Source organism: Pyrus communis, chromosome 13 (assembly GCF_963583255.1).
Source record: "Pyrus communis chromosome 13, drPyrComm1.1, whole genome shotgun sequence".
Classification (NCBI taxonomy): Eukaryota; Viridiplantae; Streptophyta; class Magnoliopsida; order Rosales; family Rosaceae; genus Pyrus; species Pyrus communis.
The window spans coordinates 4896687-4911202 of NC_084815.1; the positions used below are offsets into that span (position 1 = coordinate 4896687).

Sequence of the window (14516 nt, forward strand, 5' to 3'; positions counted from 1 at the left end):
AAAGGGGCGGTGCTCGCCGGAAAATTTGGAAAAGCTACTCTAAGCTCTTTTCAACGTCGGAAAAACACAAAACACGTTGGAGAAGATGATTGACTGTGACACCTCCATGAAGGTTTGCTTAAGTTTTCCTGAGGTTCCTACGTCCAGTGGTGTTGGTTTGGGGTTGTTGCTTATGTGAGTGACAAACTTAAGAAAGAGGGATAGATCACAAAGAGAGAGAGAGAGGTCCGGGAGTCACACGAGAGAAAGAAAAAGAGAATAAGAAGAAGGAGAGAAAGATGAGGTTACGGGAAGAGAAGAGAGGAAAAAGAGAGTTATAAAAATCAGAAAAAGAATGAAAAGGGGAAAGGAACCAAGGGACAAATTAGGGGTGGGCCCTCCTTGGGCACACCATTTAAGACCCAAAGACCATTTTTAAAAGGAAAATATCCCCAAACTTTGTGAAAATACAAAAATACCCTTTTTGTTCCGTAAGTTCCGGGACGGGTTGTTACAATCTACCCCCTTAAAAGAATTTCGTCCCGAAATTTAAAATAATTTGCTACACTGAAAAACTCGAAAATAGGGAGAAGAAAAAAAAATATATATATAGCGAAGTAATCAAGTCAAAGTGGTTGCACAAAAGGTAAAATGCTACCCCGTCGCGAGATTTCATCTTTCATGCCTCCAGGCTCATGCTTTCTTTACCCATCAGTGTAAAAGTAGAAAAACTTTATAAAGATATAAAGTTGAAAACATAAATTGACGTAAGGTCAAAAATATGTACGTAAAATACTATAACACCATAATAGATAAGTAATAACATATAGGTCGAAAACTCGTGCTGAACTTAAAACTGAAAACGGAAATACTTCCCCCAAAACATTTGTAACGACAAAAACAAATAACTACAATGAAGGAAGTTAAAATACTTATACTGAAAACCAAAACTGAAAAATGAGAGTGGGTCTCGCTCAAGCATACGAACGTCACGTACTCCAAGAACATATGTGTTTTTGGGTCAAGTCCCAACAATAGCGAATGGGTAACTACCGTAGACGGGTCTTCTTGCCTACTTGCTTAATGAACCCAATGAATAAGTTATCGATACCACAGTCGGTTGCTCGCAATATCGATCACATATTTGTTGTCTCGATAAACAAGCAGTAATTTCCTGAGGGTGCACAATTTCACACGTCGTAAATTCGATCCTCCGAATACAAGCTTGCACAACTCATCTGTCAACCAGTGTTGCCTGTAGAAACTCTCGTACCACGTCACATAAAGTGCCATACTCAAACCGAACAAAACAGAAACTGTCATCGTAAAACTCTATCCAGCACCAAGTATCCTATCCTCCTCAGTTCTTCCAAATGTGACCAACTACTCCAGTGTTTTGCCAACAAAGAACCCATTTGAAAAATGTACCTTGGGATTCAAGAGAAATGGCTACCATGTTAATAGTAGAACCAAAAGCTTGAACTAAGTAAACAGAAAACGAGAAGTCACTTTCCTCAACCAGCAGTATCTCTTGGGAGATATTTCTAGTCAAACCACCCCTCCATTTTTGCTTAGTTGCAGATTTCTAGTCAAACAAGATCAAGGTTGGTGGAAAGAAGGACTCTCAAGTGATCAACCTAAAAACAAAAGAGAGTACATACCTTTCGAGAGAAGTGTAAAGATTATCCAATTTTTGCCTCAATCGTGCTATGTTGCCATCCCAGAGTGCACCAAATAGATCTGCTAAAAGCGTTTCGACATCCATATACTCACAACAATAAGGTTTAGAAGTGAAGCAGTGGAAAGATGCATTGAGACGAACACATAACGTTGGAAAAGAACTGATGTGATGCTTATGAATTATAGTAAGATAGTGATACAATCCGCTGACCTTCTGTACTAAAACCTTCATCCAACTCTTACTAAAAGACTGCACAAACCTCACGCTCACATGCTTGCAAGCTGAAGGATCCTGGTGCGAGGTAGTGGAAAGCTGCGTTGAGGCGAACATTTCACATCATCTAAAAGGTCTACCAGAGTACGATATGATAATTATGAATTGTAGCAAGATAATGAGTGGTGACCATTCAATTCAGCGTGAAGATAGTGATGCAATATGTTGTTCACGTGCATTATAATCTTCACCAGTTTCTTACCAAAATACAACTTAAACCTCATACCCACGTGGAACTATTTCTGGTAAGTCTGGTAAGCTTGTGAAAAGGTTATGCTCCTAACATTCTTGTCCAAATTGATAAGAATTGGGCGCACACTTCCGCCGAATCGATTGATCACGAATTCCTCACCGATTGAGCGAGAACCCATGTCGAGATGGCTAAAAGAACACTCAAGAATTTAAGGATCAAAACAGTCCATTAAATCTAGAGTACAAGAGATCTGGATGAGTGAGAAATCATGCGAAGAACAAACCTTTTTTTTTTTTTTTTTTTTTTTTTTTACCCTCAGTAAAATGTTTCGGCATGATCCAGTTCACATTAAGAAACAACCAACGAAGGAAGGTGAATATGCAGAAATAATAGTCACTGTTTATGATTATTTGGTCAATCATCATCGTAAGGTTGACTAGTTTCTTAGCCAAAAAGGAAATAAGTCTAAGCTCAAGAATAGTTAAAAACTGTTAACAAGCTTTGACGAGGCTAAAGACATTTCGAAATTCACAATACTTTGTGACAGCTGAATCAAAGTTCAAAAATTAAACATAGAACCTCTGAACCAATATAATGACAAAGAAGAAAGATACAAAGCAGTCTGCATATGCATGCAGTAACACAATTGGCTACCTTAGAGTGATGTTCTTGAGCAAACCAACGCTCGATAAGTCCAAAAAAGTTCAGAGTAAAGCTCGATCTTCATACAATGGTGCATATGGTGGAATCTCAAGCCATTACATTGAAATATTACAAGGCTGAACAGTTAGTGGACAAGAGCACTGGTCAGTTGGGCTACAAGCAAGAGGCTTAAGTTCACCTTTACCGAAAAGTACGTGGACACTAAGCTAGGGTTTACCGCCTAGTACTAGACCTAGGTGAAGTTGAAGGAATCTGTTTATCCAAACAAGTCTGAATCTTCATCATCCGAGTCCAACTACAATAACAAGAAGAATCGCAACTCCTTTTGGGAAATTGGTGAGAATAACGTCTGCTACTGAAGAGTCACTTAAGAAATTATCTAATTTAAACGAAATCAACGTGCAAAGAATTTGGTGCAAAGCTGACGGTCAAAGGTTACGAAACTTGACTTCAGGGTTGGAGTAAGTAAGAAGGTTATCAATAGAATAATCACCGAGAATTCATTCTACAGATTCACACGAGTATCCTTAGTGGGAACGAGTCCGAAAACACTGGTTCAATCCCACCAAATCATCACTTACTAAGCTTCGTAACAACTAGTGCTTACTAGCTTTCTCCAACACGCACTTCGAATGGTTGGAGCAATTTCCAAGAGATGACTCTGCCCGTCATTCCTAAGGAACGAATGTCGCAGAGTGATATCACCATTTTAGATTTCTAGTTGATCTTAACTAACTTGTACCGCTAAGATTTTTCCGTATCCCAAGATTTTAATGTAAAGCTGACTTTGCCCACAATTCTTAGGGAACGCACGTCGTAGAGTACAACACTGCTTCAGATTTTCTAATTTTAACTCACTTAGGTTTTTTACGTTTCCCAACGCTCTTAGGTAAATCCAATTATGTTCGAAATTCCCAAGGAATGCATGTTGCAGAGTATCAATTCGATGTTGAAAGTCATCTAACAATCCACTTCATTACTACTGAAGCACAATCCCGACATGAATTCTTGTATTTCAACAAGAAGGTGACAATTTAAACAGAACTGCGCCGAATGGCACCAAATCCGGAAGTCGTGACATCCAAATGACGTCATGACAAACGCACTACTACAATAACAGAAGATCCTAAGTATGCTCTAAATAAACCACGCTCTGATACCAATCTGACACACCCCGATCCTGATATTCCCCGAATAGAATAGACACGTGCTGGCCAACACCAGAGGGTGACGAAAACCATTTATTGAGTGCAAATGCTGAAAACAAGGGATATATAAGACTTATAAATATAAAAGAATAATGAATATGCAATTAAGGAACGTGTTCAGAGCATACAACTAACTAGAACACTAAAAGAAATAAAATAAAATTGAATGAATAAAAGAATAAGTCATACACCGAGAAGACTCGAAAATGCCAATGCAGAAGTGCCTTGACACCGGGATTGTATGCCTCGATTCTAAGTCAGTACTTAGCTACCGAAGAGCCACGCAACTAGCGAAGACGAAAACGCATAATCAATTGCCCCTTGCACGCCGGCCAACTTGCCGTGGTTTGGTCGAAAATTGCCTCGAAAGGGGCGGTGCTCGTCGGAAAATTTGGAAAAGCTACTCCAAGCTATTTTCAACGTCGAAAAAACACGAAACACGTGGGAGAAAATGATGAACAATGACGCCTCCATGAAGGTTTGCTTGAGTTTTCTCGAGGTTCCTACGTCCAGTGGTGTTGGTTTAGGGTTGTTGCTTATGTGAGTGACAAACTTGAGAAAGAGGGAGAGATCACAAAGGGAGAGAGAGGTTTGGGAGTCACACAAGAGAAAGAAAGAGAGGAGAAGAAGAAGGAGAGAAAGATGAGGTTACAGGAAGAGAAGAGATGAAAGAGAGAGAAAGTTATAAAAATAAGAAAAAGAAAGAAAATGGGAAATGAATCGGGGGACAAATCAAGGGTGGGCCCTCCTTGGACACACCATTTAAGACCCAAAAACCATTTTTAAAAGGAAAATATCCCCAAACTTAGTGAAAATACAAAAATACCCTTTTTGTTCCGTAATTACCGAGACGGATTGTTACAGGTAAAGAAAGAATGTTCCTCTTATTTAAAAAGTTGATGAAAGCATTAATATCAGTGGTGGTTACTCTATTATCTCATAGCTTTTCATCAAAAGAAATAATGTTATTAAAGTCTCCCATCAAGCACTAAGGGTTTAACCCTGGATTGAAACTCAGAATTTCCTCCCAAAGAATATTTTGTAAATGTTTTTTAGGGTAGCCATAAACAAAACTTATAAAGTGGACTAAGTCATTGCTAGTTTCTTTGACCTCACAATGAATCAACCAAGAATAAGAACTAATAACATTAATCAAAATTGTAGAGGAATTCCAACATAAACAAAGGCCCCCAGATCTTCCAACTCGATAACAACAAAAAACCTTATCAAAATATCTAGAATAGAAATTAAATGGGGCCTTATCCATCTTCACTTTTGGTTCTATTAAACAGAAAATGTACAGCATAACTAGATTACAAAGGAAATTAAAATTACTACTAAAATCTTGACGACCCTACCCTTTGCAATTCCACTCTAAGCACTTTATCAGTCTATCTCATGTAGGTAGCTAGTTCCTTCTTGAATTATTATCTCCTCGCGGACACGCTTCCTTGGACTCCACCCTCTAATTCTAGGCATAGTAGGTAGTGGCATATTCCCCTTTGCAGCCATGGTAGCCGCCACAATATCCCTAGAAGATTGTCCCCTATCCACAACCCCCTGAGTTCCCATCACAGGTCCATAATCTGAGTAATCATAGTAACACACATCAAGCATTCACAAGAGAAACACACATGGTCATACATCACTAAATACATATAAAACACATCACAATCCATAATAGAGTTAGAATAATGACCTGTAGAGTTATGAAGTTCAGGGTTCCTCCCGTCTATCCCTAAGTATAGAATAAAATCACAGTAACTAAACTCACTAATCGATTCCAAACACACCGTACCTCAACCATGTCATCTCCACCTCTTGGAGTTCTCCTCTAGTCTTGGACTAAATCTGCTCTAGGCACCCATTTGTATTTGGCTAAGTTGCTAACCTCTTTTCCCAAATCCTTTGGCGTTTTCACTTCACTACCATCCTCACTGGCATTCTTCTTCTCCAATTTCTTCTTCCATTTAGGAACCACTGTGGTCCAACCCTCCTCATCTTGAAGATCACCAGACATCCTCACACATTGTTCCTCACTTTCTCCTGCTTCATCTTCATGATTAACTACCATAAGAAAGCATATCATCATATCATTATGCAGACCATCTTTCACATCTTTATTAACTTTTTTATCCTCAGGGAAAATAAGTCATTCATCATAAAAACATGCTCAATAAGGAAACATCCGTCTTCCATATCATTCTCTATACAAGTGTGCCTATCTAGCCTTCTCCTGCCACAATGATTACACATTTCAAACAACTTCTTATAGCTAACCAACATATGATGATCATCATCGTCATTGACAATCAGGGTTCACTTCAAAGGGAATATGAGATTCACCTCTACTAGAACCTTGACAAACACACCATTAAGCCCAAGAGTGATTTCATCAACCTTAACAACATCTCCTAGTGGCTGAGCAATAGTTTGGATAATATGTTCCTCCTTGTACTTGATAAGCAATCTGGGAAGTCTAGCCCATACCACCAGCTTATTAATCGAATCCAAATCGCTAAATTCAGGAGTCTAATTCTCTAACTGGAATATTTGCCCCCTAATGTAGCAGGGTCGATGGTTCAGCACATATTCGAGGTCAGCATCATCCGAAAACTCAACAGCAAATCATTTCCTTCCATAGTGATCGAGAAAGAAATTGCTTTTCACTTCATTCCTCCAGAGTTTCCACTTGATCAAACTGGCCTCTACAGGCTACCCAGACATCTTTCCATTAAAAACTCTAGCCTTCATATGCTCCACATTCAAATCATAACAAAGGGTGGTGTTGACCTTAGTGACACCATGCTCTATAGTGAAGTTGCAAAAGCTTTTTCCACTACAAAATGATCTTCACTAGGTGGAATGTGTTGGTTAGTGCAAATTCGAGGTATCGTAGTGAGGTTGGAGTTAAAAGCGGCAAATTGAAAGTTGGCCATGGTAACAGAAACTATCCAAGGAAGGTTTAAGTTAAAAAAAATAAAGCTTAAGTGTGAGGTACCAGAGAAGATAGTCTCAGTATAAATAACAGAAGATGAAAGGAACCTAACCGTCAAAAAAAGGAGAAAACTCCCACATAAGGTTTTCCTTACACCAGTTGGCTTCCCCATCAGTGGTCATAATGAAGCTAGTGAGGCAGTAATTGGTCATAAAAAAAATCTCAAAAAAGATAATGATGTGTTTTAAGTAATCAAGACAAGGCAACCATCTAAGTAACACAAACTTAGTGAATCTAGGCCAAGCAATTAACACATACACTTTGAAAATTTGAGAGATGAGCCATATGTAATCAAGCAATCCTAATAAAAAATAATTAAAAGCGCAACCACAAGAGGTTAACCAATGAGAACCATAACAACTATGAAGCAAACAATTATTAGTAAAAGGATCTAACAAGTATGCATGCAAATAAAATCTGACAAACTTAAAACCATCAAAGTAACTTGGAATATCAAGCGACTTTTCACAGCAAAACCAAAACTAGGACTAGACTTAGCGAACCTTAATGATTTAACCCAACGAAACACCTTCTTGCCCAAGCAAATCCAATCCTTAACAACCCTTCAATTCCTATGAACAAACCCCGCACAGGACTCCGAGACTGAAATCACGCATCTAAAAAACTTTAAGAAAACCCTAATCTAGTGGACCACCCTTTAGTTTCAAGCAAATTAGCTAAATTGTTACACACTAGCCACCACTAATTAGCTAACCTAATAATCATCCAAAAACCGAATAATCTAAACGCAACTTTACCCCCGTAAGCAGTGCTGTCGCTGCCCACCAAAAGGGCCATATTCAAGAACCCTAACCCTAGCTCTCCCATTTCACGAAAGTTTTTTATTTTGAATTTCTTTGAGAGGGAGGGGGATTCGGAATATGGGTAAGCTATTTTAGTTTTTCTTATCATTTTTTTATTATATTAAACTTTTGATTTTTTCATTAAAATTCAAGTCTTTTTTCATTAAATAAAGTTATTAGATAGTTTTTAGTTAAAAAATGGGTTTGGGAATGCCCTTTTTATTAAAGCTCTCTTATATTTTCTAGTAGATGCTACATATGCTAGTACTCACCAGTATGATAGATAGCTAGTAGATGCTAGCATCATACAGGTTGATGCCCGTGTATACATAAGTGCATGTACTCACTCTAGTAGATACTAGTAATGTATTGTAGTTCCTCATGTATGAATTCTGATTTGTGACTGACATGTAATTTTCAACTATATATGTAGTAGATAGTAGATACTAGTATGTAGTTTAAAATTATACAAGCTTTCTAAAATGGGCGTTATATTGATTGACTATGATTCTCGCACACTTTATTTTTCACCCTCAAGATATAGTGGGACGGAAGCTGCAACAAGTGACGACAAGTGGGCTTGACAATATTACATCTCTTATACGGAGTAGGGTGATCATAATTTTTGTCTTTATCATAGTTGTAATAATAAAACCAAAGTTACACTTGCACATCACGTGACTACTGCATGACTACTTGCGTTTACTGTTACTTTACTTTTGTGCTCTAAACTTATGTGACATGTAATAAAAAGGATAATCCCACTGGTATGCATTTGGTGAAGTTGTGTTTTAACTAAGTTTTCATGCAGGATTGCTTTTGGTATTATTGTACATATTGGGAGATTTTGTAGGATTTTTATTGAACTTGAAAATAATTAATAGTAACATAGTAATTACCTTACTTATGGCTTTGTCACCACATGGTGTCAGCTAAGGCTGTCTGATTCATAGTCTACCTAGTTATCTAGGTCGAGGTATGTCATAAATAATGAGTTTTCGGATGAAGTTCACCATGATTTTATCTTGAATGATTTCATTTTTTAGTGATTTAGTGATATAAAACATTTTAAAAGTGTAAATTTAAATTAAAATACATGTTAAAGTTGTTTATAAATGTAAGAACTGATTGAGCATTGAAAAGAGGAGTTTTCAAAAGGCAAAAAAAAAAAAAAAAAAAAAAAAAACAAAAGGTTTGCACTACTCCCACGTGAGTGGGTTTATTTCCCACTCGATGACCACTCTTCGAGTCTCTATATACAATTCTTTAGGTATCCAGTGAATCCCTATATGGCTATATATTGAAATACTTTGAGAACTTATATTCCGACCCATCGAAAGCCTTTTGTCTTTATATTTAAGGACTTCATTTAGTGTCACCGTTAAAGATGCCATTACATGCCCAAAAGGCAACTTGTTTAATAAAGGCAACTTTCACTATTCACAGTGATATATTTATATTAGAAGACAACAATTTGAGCTAAACCATAAACATATAAATGAAGAAGAGGAAGAATGTCATTAAATATCGAAGTGTGAAGATTTTCTCATAACTTACAAGTTACAATCATCAAACTTTTTGATCTATTCAAACAACAACATTATTTTATGTTCCAGTTTAAACGGTAAAAGCCCAAAGAAAGTTCCAAACTAGGTCCTGTCATCGGGCCCAAACAAACGCCACCTGAACTTAACCCACCAATTGCCAAGCAATCAGAAGTCGGAACCATCACCACCACTCTTATATATATAACTAGGTCCTGTCATATTATTCTGGTAAGACATCCCATCCAACTCTTTGCACTCTTTTGATACAATAATATATATATATATATATATATATATATTATATAATGTTAATGATTTCTAAAGTGGCATCTTTAATTATTATAAATACGTGAAATTCAAGTTAGATCTAAGATTGTGAACAAATAAAACACAGCCACACAAATCAAGATTTGAAATTTTGGATTTTGTCTTAGTTGTTGTATTTTACGATGTTGAAAAGAATATTATGCAAAGATATTAACATGTGGATTAAAAATAATAATTACAAACATCAGTTAGGTCAATTGGTAAAATTAATGTTTTCATTCCTGTGCGTAAGTACTCGTTTGAGTGGTTCCGGGTTATCTTAAGCTAACAAAAAAAGGTCTTGCCTTACTAATTTAAATAATATTTCGGCTAATTCCTTTCTTTGCTAACATTCTATTATATAGTATGAGAACATGCTACCAAGGTCATAAGCCCAATAAATAAGAGATTCTAGCGTACGGGTGGTCAAACTAACAAGGTCATAAGCCGCGGTCACAAAATCGTTGGCGTGCTACTCACACTAGGTATATTATCATATATATCTTGTCGTGATGTGGATTACTAGGCAGTAACGTTTAACATATCGTTAACTACGTGTTATAATTAAATAGCCTCATTTATTATGCAAGTGCATCATGCTCACATTCTTTCTAATAAAAATAAGACCCGACAACTCATGCGGATCTCATTTAAAAAAAAAAAAAGAACCAAATGAATTACAAAAATTTATATTTTTTATATTATTGAAAAATTGAAAAGACAGTAATACGTTGTAATCCCGTAATATGTGTGGAGCTTGTCCCCTGTTATTCCTAATAATCCTCTCACAAACCCAAATGGGGACACACGTGCGAGGTCCCACAACAGTCCTCCACATGCTTGACCCGTCCATTTTCCAACCTCACCCCACCACTCTGAAACGCCAACAGAGAGAGAAAGAGGAGAGGGAAAGAATAGAGAGAGCGTAAAAAGCAAAAAGAAAGAAAAAAAATGGAGAATGACTAGTCTCTGTCTCTGTATCTCTCTCACATATTCAACAGATCCCACCCAAAAAGCAAAAGAGCGCTCTCTCTGCTTCTCTCACTACCCCTTCAGCAGTTTCTCTCTCTAGAATGGACGAGACCGCTTCTTCTTCATGCTTATCACTTTGATCTCTCCTTCTCACCAAACCCAATGAATCCCTCGTCCACTGCTTCCATCTGAGAGGCATTTTATATTTATTTTCCAATTTATTTGTTTTTTTTTCCTTACAAAATATGAGCACTTTTGGGGTTGTGAGTCATCTTCTTCCTTCTCAAGAGGTAAACTTTCTCTCTCACCCTCTTACCATCCCACCTCCGCCGACATTGTTAAGGGTTTTCTGATGCTTTTTGTTTATGCTCTCACTTCTGTATATTTTTCTGGTTTCTCCATCTTTTTGCTCTGTTTTATTTTCTGGGAAATCTGATGAAAATAAAAGAGAAAAAAAAATTGGAAACTGCAAAATTTAAGTTTCTTAAGTTCCTGATAGGAAAGTAATGTTCTGGATTTAGTCACAAATATTTTTGCTTTTCTGGGTTCACAGAAAAGCAAAATCATTTGGGTGTCCATGTTTTGTTTTTCACTTTTCCACATTTTCTCGGCATCCAAACACATTATATGAAAAGTACCTTCGATTCTCTCACTGTTCTGTTTGTGTTTTATGACTTTGGGTTGTTGTGGTTTCAGATCTGAAGCCTGGATTTTTCTCCGCTGCTGCGAAAGGTTACTGTTTAAACCCCAATTTAAAGATCTAAGATTCTCTAATCTATTGTTAGTTAATTAAATAAATAATTAATCAATGATTTCAGATGTGTATGCGTTTTGTTTGCCTAGGTTTTTGGTTCTGAGATCTTAACATGGTAATTTGTAGTATTTTATTTGTTTGGTTTAGATAATGTGGTTGCTGTTTTGGATATTCCTAGAATTTAGGTCGCTTTTGCTTGACTAGGCTTTTGGTTTTCCTTGTACCTAACGACTACTTAATTTTGTTTTTCCGATGTTTTAGGTTTCTGGGAACATTTGAATTAATTCAAAACTAGTTCCTTAACCTTATTTAATCCAACCGTTCAACTTCAACTTCTTCATTTTTGCCATCTGGGCATCTCTGGTTTTCAACCAGAAAGATGCAGAGACCTCCATCGGAAGACTTTGCTTTGAAGGAGACCAAACCCCACCTCGGTGGGGGGAGGATCTCCGGTGACAAGCTTACGAGCACTTATGACCTCGTTGAGCAGATGCAGTACCTATATGTCCGGGTTGTTAAGGCGAAGGACTTGCCCGCGAAAGATGTTACTGGTAGCTGTGACCCTTATGTGGAAGTTAGGCTTGGGAATTACAGAGGCGCTACTCGACATTTTGAGAAGAAGACAAATCCGGAGTGGAACCAGGTTTTTGCATTTTCGAAAGATCGTATTCAGGCTACGGTTCTTGAGGTCATTGTGAAGGACAAGGATGTTGTGAAGGACGATTTGATAGGCCGAGTTTCTTTTGACCTGAATGAGGTTCCAAAACGCGTTCCTCCTGACAGTCCTCTGGCACCGCAGTGGTATAGATTGGAAGATCATAGGGCGAACAAGGCTAGGGGAGAGCTGATGTTGGCTGTATGGATGGGCACCCAAGCCGATGAAGCTTTTCCCGAAGCATGGCATTCCGATGCTGCCACAATTAGCGGTGCTGACAGTCTTTCAAATATGCGATCAAAGGTGTATCTCTCTCCTAAGCTTTGGTATTTGAGGGTTAATGTGATTGAAGCTCAGGATTTGATACCAAGTGATAAGGGTAGGTATCCTGAAGTTTATGTGAAGGCCATCCTGGGAAATCAAGCTTTGAGGACTAGGGTTTCTCCAAGCAGAAGCATAAATCCCATGTGGAACGAAGATCTAATGTTTGTAGCATCAGAACCTTTTGAGGAGCCCTTGATTTTGAGTGTGGAGGACAGAATTGCACCTAACAAGGATGAAGTTCTGGGGAGATGTGCTATTCCTCTGCAGTATGTGCACCGACGGTATGATCATAAACCTGTAAACACTAGCTGGCACAATCTTGAGAAACATGTTATTGTAGAAGGGGAAAAGAAGAAGGAAATCAAGTTTGCAAGCAGGATTCATATGAGGATCTGTCTGGAAGGTGGTTACCATGTCCTCGATGAATCAACACACTATAGTAGCGATCTTCGACCGACAGCAAAACCGTTGTGGAAGTCCAGCATTGGGGTCCTTGAAGTGGGGATTCTGAATGCTCAGGGGTTGATGCCAATGAAGACCAAGGACGGGAGAGGTACAACAGATGCTTATTGTGTGGCGAAATACGGGCAGAAATGGGTTCGAACAAGAACCATTATTGATAGCTTTACGCCCAAGTGGAATGAGCAGTACACATGGGAAGTCTATGATCCTTGTACTGTCATAACAATTGGGGTATTTGATAACTGTCATCTGCATGGGGGAGAAAAGGCCAGGGATGCAAGAATTGGGAAGGTAAGGATTCGTCTCTCCACCCTTGAGACTGATCGGGTTTATACACACTCGTACCCTCTTTTGGTTCTGCACCCAAATGGTGTAAAGAAGATGGGTGAAATTCATATGGCCGTGAGGTTCACTTGCTCTTCTCTGCTTAACATGATGCACATGTACTCACAACCACTGCTGCCAAAAATGCACTATATTCATCCATTAACTGTAAGTCAGCTCGATAGTTTGAGGCACCAGGCTACTCAGATTGTATCAATGAGGCTGAGTCGTGCTGAACCTCCGTTGAGGAATGAAGTGGTTGAGTACATGCTGGATGTGGGCTCCCACATGTGGAGTATGAGAAGAAGCAAAGCTAACTTCTTCAGGATTATGAATGTTTTGGGTGGGATAATTGCTGTTGGAAAATGGTTTGACCAAATCTGCAATTGGAAAAACCCCATTACTACCGTGCTCATTCACATCTTGTTTATTATACTGGTCATGTACCCGGAGCTGATATTGCCTACAATTTTCCTCTACCTCTTCTTGATTGGAGTTTGGTATTACAGATGGAGGCCTAGGCACCCTCCTCACATGGACACTCGTCTGTCTCATGCAGATTCTGCACATCCTGATGAACTTGATGAAGAGTTTGATACATTCCCTACTTCACGGCCTTCCGACATAGTGAGGATGCGATATGATAGGTTGAGGAGTATTGCAGGGAGAATTCAGACAGTGGTTGGTGACTTGGCTACTCAAGGGGAGAGGCTGCAATCTTTACTGAGCTGGAGAGATCCAAGAGCGACCGCTTTGTTCGTGCTTTTCTGTCTGATTGCAGCGATTATCTTGTATGTTACACCGTTCCAGGTTGTGGCTCTTCTTACTGGATTTTATGTGCTGAGACACCCCAGATTCCGTCACAAGCTTCCCTCAGTGCCACTGAATTTCTTCAGGAGGTTGCCGGCTAGAACTGACTGCATGCTGTGAGGAAGACCGTTTTATTTATTTTGAGTTGCCTTTGAGTGGCAGGGCATTCTACTTTGCGCTATATTGTGTTTAGTTACTGAAGAAGATGCAGTACCTCATTGAGCTGTTTCGTGTTGAATGCTTAGCTGCAACGAGGAGCATCGAGAGCGCGACGCTTCTGGTATGATGTATTTAGACCTCGTCTTGAAGGTGACTAGTTTTCCGCTAAAAACTTCTATCTAAGGTGACTAGTTTATGTCCATTTGTAATTTTGTAGGCTGTGATTGGAATGTTGAACCATTTTATGCTTAATTACTTCTTCAGTATTTTTGAACTCACGTTTTGTTAAGCCCATCAGGTTGAACATCTGTTTCGGTGTCTTTTCGGGGTTTTGGTGTGGCGATTTGGTTATGTCTTTTTCGTACACATGACCTGTGGGAAAGAATAATAGTGTTGAGATTTGAT

General features: G+C 38.5%; 1 protein-coding gene across 2 annotated transcripts; it reads left to right on the forward strand.

Annotated features, from left to right (window-relative positions):
• Window positions 1-10619: 10619 nt before the first annotated feature.
• Window positions 10620-14516, forward strand: LOC137712098 (FT-interacting protein 3-like). Of its 2 annotated transcripts, XM_068451242.1 has the most exons (3): window positions 10620-10913; window positions 11320-11355; window positions 11639-14516. In XM_068451242.1, exon 3 carries the CDS (start codon window positions 11757-11759, stop codon window positions 14070-14072), a length of 2316 nt encoding a protein of 771 aa, XP_068307343.1. In that variant the 5' UTR covers window positions 10620-10913; window positions 11320-11355; window positions 11639-11756; the 3' UTR covers window positions 14073-14516. The 2 variants fall into 2 exon arrangements, with proteins under 2 accessions (XP_068307343.1, XP_068307344.1); XM_068451243.1 differs by lacking the exon at window positions 11320-11355.

What these genes read in the sequence shown, in the direction of transcription:
- LOC137712098 (XM_068451242.1), top strand. Translation starts at nt 11,757, where the DNA reads ATGCAGAGACCTCCATCGGAAGACTTTGCTTTGAAGGAGACCAAACCC.